The sequence below is a fragment of the Gavialis gangeticus genome, unplaced genomic scaffold, assembly GCF_001723915.1.
Source record: "Gavialis gangeticus isolate Ggan-Ray unplaced genomic scaffold, GavGan_comp1, whole genome shotgun sequence".
Lineage (NCBI taxonomy): Eukaryota > Metazoa > Chordata > Crocodylia > Gavialidae > Gavialis > Gavialis gangeticus.
Genome location: NW_017729030.1, coordinates 60415202 through 60422150, shown reverse-complemented (window position 1 = coordinate 60422150; position 6949 = coordinate 60415202). Strand labels below are relative to the sequence as shown.

Sequence of the window (6949 nt, the reverse complement as noted above, 5' to 3'; positions counted from 1 at the left end):
GAAGAGGCAGGTAAGGATCAGGCCCCCACCCTTGTGTACATGCCACAGGGGTTTGACTCAGTTTAATTCTCCCTAAATTGAAGTGGTGTTTTTAATAACCCACTGTTTCAATTTAGGGAGAACAAAACTGAATTAAACCCCCATTGCGTGTACAAACATCCTTAGCGACTGATCCAAAACATATCAGAGCCCAAGGGAGTCTTTCCACTGTGGATTAGGGTCAAACACAAGTCTTTATTAGTCTTTAGGTATGCTCTTATTTATCATGTGGTGACTTGGCTGCCTATCCTTGTGACCTTGAAGATTGATTCTTGTAATTTCCTTTTCTCTGGGTGATTAGCAAGGCTGATCCGCTGTTTACAACTTATTCAGAATGCGGTAGCATCATTGGCTATGTGGTTGGCTACTCATTTATTTCAGTCAGCCTTATTGATCTGTAAAGCTCTGAATGCTACTGGCCCAGGTTATGCAGCAGATTTCCATTTGGTGGATGTTTGTATTTGTGTGTCACTTGGTGTTCAGGTGTTTTGTCATCATGCCTGAAGTCAGTAGGTGCTTGCACTTCTGATATGGTGAGCCACATGGTGTGGAGCTCAGCCTTAAGTGGTATGTCTCACCTCTCTTCTACATTTGCAAAATACCTAAAAGCCTACATTTTTTCATAGAAGTGTTTTTAAATTATTGGATTTTTATTCATTTGTATCCATCTTTTTGTAATCTTGTTGTGATAATGGAGTGTCGCGTATTGCTGAGAAGCTGCTTCCAGAGTGGTTGTGTGGCATCTGAGTGATTTCTAATGCAGAAGTTAAGTAAAACTGTTACTCTTATAACAGTCCTGGCAGTGAAATGCAGGTGTATCAGTAGGACAAGCTCCCACAGTCAGTCCCACACCAAAATGTTCAGTGGTGGGGAAGGAAAATGTTGGGATAAGATACGTTATCTTAATAAGTAACAGGCTCAGGTAAGAGTCTACAAGTTACTTAATACATGCAACTTCTTGCCTTTCTTCTGGATCTGACACTAGGGCAAGGGGTGACGACATATTTCCTATGACATTTACCCCAGACAACCCGCCATTGGCTCAGTTCATTCACTGCATGACCCAGAAGTCAAGAAAGCCATCCCTTTTGTCTCTGCAGGGACCAGCAAACTGACTCATTACCCCAGTGCACACATTCCTGGTGAAAGCCCTTCTGGTTCCTCCTCTCTCACTTTTTGATCCTAAGAGAAGGGGAAGCTGGCAGGTCTTTTCTGCCTCTTCTTCCCTGCAGTGCAGCACTGGTGCTCTATGATGCCGTTCAGCAGCATTTAGCACCCTCTCCTAGTCTGTGTTCAGAGGAGTAAATAACTTCAAGCAGGTGAGGAGTGAGGATGGAGCTCTGAGGTTTTTGTTCATTCTAAACCTGGTATATGTAGAGCTGGGCATGTAAATGGGATAAACCTTGCATTGTATGCATTCCAAATGAAGCCAGTAGACCACATTATCAGACTAGGAAGAACCTCTGAAAGTTGGGTGACTTAGTCATGAAACTTGGTGAATTTGTGCTGTTAATCTCGGGCACAAGCTTTCCCATGTTCATCTGTTTGTCCCCTTTATCTGCCTGTGCCAGCTGTAGAGTTACATTTCTACATCCTGGGGCTCTGAAGCTCTGCCTAGCAGCGCCATGTAATCAGGTGAACCAGCACACCATTTGCAGCTGGGTCATTTCGGAGATCTTATTTGCTTCTTTCTGTCAACCTCATGTGAAACATAAAAAAACCCCAAGGATTAGGATGTGTATTTAATTTTTTGGAGTTGCATTAAGAGTAAAGTAATGGATATGAAACTGTAAACAGCTCAAATAACAAAAATGCCATCAGGAAAAAGAGCATGCAGCGTTTCCCCCTGGGGTTTCCGCATGTGATTGCAGGAGGTGAATAGCATGGCCATTTTGGTCACTGTTACAATGGGTGCGTGTCAGTTCCTGGATCCTGTGCCACACAAACACACTTGCCACATTCCAGGGAAAATTGTCAAGATTATTTTGGGAATAAACCCACCATTTCTTCTGTCTGCTCCCAGAGCTCACCCTTTATAGACAGCTCTTGGGGTGTGGAGGTGGGGGAAGCCACTCACTAGCTTTCATTATCGTTTGATGCCTATCAATTGTGCTGATAAAGCCAATGTACTGAAAGGGTTCGAGTTGTTTTTGATGGGTGCTGACAAAGCAGGAGTATATCAGTAAGTGCTTGACACTGATGTGGTTTTATCATTGGCAGGCAAGCAACAAAATGGATAAATTAATCACCTTTCCCCTAAGTCTGCCACAGGCATTTCCTCATAAGGAGAATGCTTCTATCTACTGGATTTTTGAAGTCTGATGCTGCTGTGCCTGGAGTTACACAGCTGCATAGACTAGGGCACTGGGGTTCATGGTCTTGCTGCCTTTTAAAATATATCGCCTGTGTTTATGAGGGTAAACAGCAAGAACATGATGGTAGCACCACTGTCACAGCACTTTCCTTTCAAGCTGGCATAGAATTCACACCTTTTCCTGGCTAAATGTGGCTTCCATTAATGATTCAAGGAAAAAATTGCCAAAGAAGCAAATGTGAGGCCTCTTCTTTTGTTTTCTGTAATCTGGCCTTCAATTCTCTTGCCTGTCCTCCTTTCATCTTGCCCAAAATGCCCCTGCAGAAATCAGTGTCCTGTCCTTTAGTCTCAGCCATGTCACACCACCCCTTTTCATCCTTCTCTACATTTCCTGTCATCTACTGCACCCATACTCTTACCTACAAAGCAATCTGTAATGTTGCACCCACCTCCCTCTGTCCCAACGCCTCACTCTAAATGTTCACAACCAGCTTTCCTCACTTCTTCCTTTGGGCCACTTAGGCATGTTTGCATGGCCTCCCTCTTGACCCTGGACTGCCACTAACAAAATAAGTCCCCACCTAGTCTGCTGAGTTGCCAGTCTATGGTGAACCCACTTTTGCTAGGTTCACCATAGACTGGCAACTCAGCAGACTAGGTGGCTTGGGGGCAGTACAGAGGGAATGTACATTGACAGGGATGCTCCCAAGCCATTTGCTCTGCTTGATGATGAGAACTTGGTGCACCTGAGAGGATGGCATTGGGTGACACTGTATTGTCAGCAGTCCCAGGATCAAGAGTGGGGATTGAGTACCTCTTCCCTTGAAACCAATACATTTTTTGGGGGTCTGCCCTAGATATCCTTATCTTCAGCTTCCTCTTGTTACCTCCCATCCCCATGGATGGAGTACTGCCTCTGCTCTCCTCTCCAAATGGCCTTTCTCCTTTCCAAGCCCCTCTCTCCTCCTCTTGACTCATTGCCATCAGCCTACTTAGATCTAACTAGTTGTCCTGTGACTTACCATGTGTTAGTTAGTACATATTTAGATATTACCCCTCTGGGGGAAGAAAGCACATCTGACCATGCCTACCACATGTAGTGTAAATCTGTGTGGCAATATGGATGTGTTTCACAGTTGTAATAATCTTGCCACTGGATGCTGTGTGTTTTTCTTCCAAGATGAGAGTTCCAAGTGCCTATAGCCATATTTCAGGAGTGGATCCAGGCAAACATTGAGAAACATGCTGAGTTCAGCATCCTGATTTAGTTCCTTAGGGTTCCTACCCCAATCTGTAAACTAATCATTGGCGCTGGTGTTCTCAGAGCTCACGGCCTCCTGGAGGGACAGTATCCAAGCTGTAACCAAGACAGCATTGCTTTGGCATAGGCAGGATCTAGATTGCTTTAACATGCCTTATAAAGGGGAACGTACATCTTATAAGCTCTGTTAAAATCTTCCTTATGCATCAGTTTTAAAGCAAAATCATAAATAAAAGATCACTATTTATCCTGGATGTTTTTCTGGTATCCAGTCTGAGTTTCCAGATTTCTTTTAAATACATAAATACAGCTTCAGGGTTTGAAAAATCAATGTTATTATTTTCCTTTATTTGTGAACGAATGGGGGAGACATTGAAACAGTGTTTTTATGTCTGAAAACACAAAAATTATTTATTTCTGCACATGTTAAAAAGATGCACCATTTAAATTTTGTTAGTGATAATTATGATTACTTTTATTATCATGAAAGACAATCCAGCTTAGAGTTATAGTACCTAGGTGCAATTAAATGGGGCTTCTTTGCTTATTAGACCCTTCTGGCACAAAGATGCAAGAAGGATGCAGTTCTTGTTTTTGCCCCATGCTGGACATAAAACTAAATCCATCATCCTAAATCTACAGTGCCTCCGGCCTGAGATCTGAATCTGTTAAGGGCACCTGCACCCTCACAGTCATGATCTGTACCACTGCCCTACTGCTGTATTTGCAAACACAACAGAAAGGGAGAGGGAAGAGTGTAGCTTTGAGGTTGCAGACATTAATGTGGAAATGGTGTTCTTGACTATTTTAATTCTTCATTAGGTACCTGTCCCTTGTGCTACAGTGTGGTGAGGGGATACAGAAGTCTATCAATGACACACAGATACCTTTTTTTGTTTTTTTCCCCCTCCAATATGGATTATCTGACACTTGGCCTGTGACTGATTATTTTTCTGTTATGTCTCCAGCACAGTGATGCAGTCCACGACCTTCTCCTGGACGTGATCACGTGGGTTGGCATTCTGCTGTCACTTGTCTGCCTCCTGATCTGCATCTTTACTTTCTGCTTTTTCCGTGGGCTCCAGAGCGACAGGAACACTATTCACAAGAATTTGTGCATCAGCCTCTTTGTGGCAGAGCTACTTTTCCTCATTGGTATCAACCGGACAGATCAGCCAGTAAGAAACTCAACATAAACATCTTTACCCTCCTGTTTTGTCATAGAATGTCTATGGGCATAATCCTGCAGTGAGATATGCATCTCTGCTCTTCTGTGCCTTTGTACATCTCAGCAGCATCAGGGCTCTGGTTCATAATCAGGATGCAATCTTGATTCCAGTGAAGTCAAGGGCAAACCTCCCAGCCATGTCAATTAAGCTAGATTTGCACCTTGGATATTTGTGTGAAGTTTGCATGCAAAAAGTGTGTTTAGTCTCATGTTTTTCTTGCATTGTACTGCACTAACAGTAGGAGAGTAATTCTTCAGATTTTTTCTGTTATAGGTCCTTCTTTGAGGACATCAGCCAAAGTTCACTGTAATCCTTACACTGGCTTCAGACAGCTCGAGGCTTCTATAACTTTCTGAATAAATTGCCCTTTAAGGGCTGAAATTGTGTGCCCTTTGACCTCAGTCTAGAGGCAAATATTTCTGGATAGTGAATTGATTTGCATCTGGAAGCTTTTAGGGAAAGCTCAACTTGAACAAAACAATAACAAACAAAACATTGTTTTTCCTAAAACATTTAAGCCCCATTTTGTATTTGCATGTGGTATATACAGTCCTTTTGAGGGGTTGGTGTTTTGGGGTTTGTTTTTTTTTAAAGAAAAAGCCTTCAGACTCATCAAGGATTGAGTTCTCAGTGAGAAGTAGTAGCTTTGATATATGTAAAGGAATTTGGTTAATGAAGAATAGGGTTCCTACATTTTTAAATGAACAGACTTGGCATGGTCACTGTACTGCATCATACTGGATTTCCTCAGGTCATGCACCATGTGGGCCATACAGGATCCCCACCCCCATTGCACACTGCACATGGGTAGTGGGACAGGTGGCTGCAGAGGCCTATGAGCTAAAAGTTAACCTGCTCAGTTGCAAGCTACCTGTGGCCTACAGACCACATACCACAGGTCGCCAATTGGACAATTCTGGGCTAGGGATTGCTTGGAGCATCCTCCTCTTGAAGCTGTCCACTGGATAACTGAGAGGTAAAAAGTTATGAGGGACCAAGGAAACTGTGGCTTAACTTAATGCTAGTCTGGTGTGGGGATGGAGCTCTGGCTTTTGGTTTTTGCCCTTGCCCTGCCTCCGATGGGGCAGAAGCTGTCTCACTGCTGTTTACTAGCGTTAGCCAAAGAATACCAAATGCAAGGTGCAGAAAAGTTACTTGGGACAGGAGAAGATCCCAGAGCCATTTGCAAACCAGGACTCACTCACAGACAAAGCATTTCAAATTCGAATGCTCTGGTGGTCATGTGGATAAGGGAAAGCAGACTTTCACAACACTTCTCCCAAACCATCCATTAAGGTATAAAAAGGCATTGATCTTGCACTTATGATAAGCTGGAGCAAAATACCCAGTGACCTCAAAGCCTTTGAGGTAGGATTTATCAAAATGTGTAATGGAATAAGGTGTACACCATTCCCATTGAATTTCACTGTCCATAATCTTAAGGCCCCTTGGAAAACTTGGACCATAAGTCGTATGCCTGTGCCTCTAGTGAAGGAGTTTGCTTTTGCTCATCCTAACCCTATTTAAAGAAAGAAAAGTCACACATCCTTGGTAATTTTAAATTTCTTTTTTAAATTTGGTGATTGTTCTTAGACGTATCCCAGTCTGGTGCATGCGTGTGTAGAACTACCCCTCATCAAACTTGCATTCATCATTTTTCTCAAGAAGCTACAGCATGTGCTCCATGTTGCAGAGACAAAAGGATTTTCTTTCACCAATGGGAACTCCTTCATAACATCCAGTTATGGCTAACATGTTTTCCTTGTTACAGACACTTTCAACCAGCTCCTTTCTCTCTGGAAATGCAACTACTTGTCTTCTGTGCAAAATTTTGGGCATACTGTGGCAGTGCAGGAATCTGGGCTACATCTAGCACATGACCTGCCAAAATGTTACAGGAATACTTTGCTAGAACCCTTGAGCATCAAGTCCTCATGGAAGCTGAAGATTGCAAAAACCACTGTGGGGGATGTCTGTTCACTTGTCCATGCAAACTGAGACCCTGCACTGTATTTTCTCAGGGCTGATTTGATTTCAGATGTCCTTGAAATAAAGGTTGTGCACTGGAATTATGTGTTCTCACATCCCTTTTCCTATTCTGTGGCT

The 6949-nt window shown here is 43.0% G+C and overlaps 1 protein-coding gene across 12 annotated transcripts in view; it reads left to right on the top strand.

The window, feature by feature from the left end:
- The window catches only part of ADGRL3 (adhesion G protein-coupled receptor L3), a 1275722-nt gene that overhangs the window by 1114771 nt on the left and 154002 nt on the right, over window positions 1-6949 (top strand). For all 12 annotated transcript variants that reach the window (XM_019522289.1, XM_019522280.1, XM_019522284.1 and 9 more), the window contains one exon: window positions 4583-4792. In XM_019522289.1, the coding sequence (XP_019377834.1) occupies window positions 4583-4792 (210 nt within the window). The remainder of the gene's footprint in view (window positions 1-4582; window positions 4793-6949) is intronic.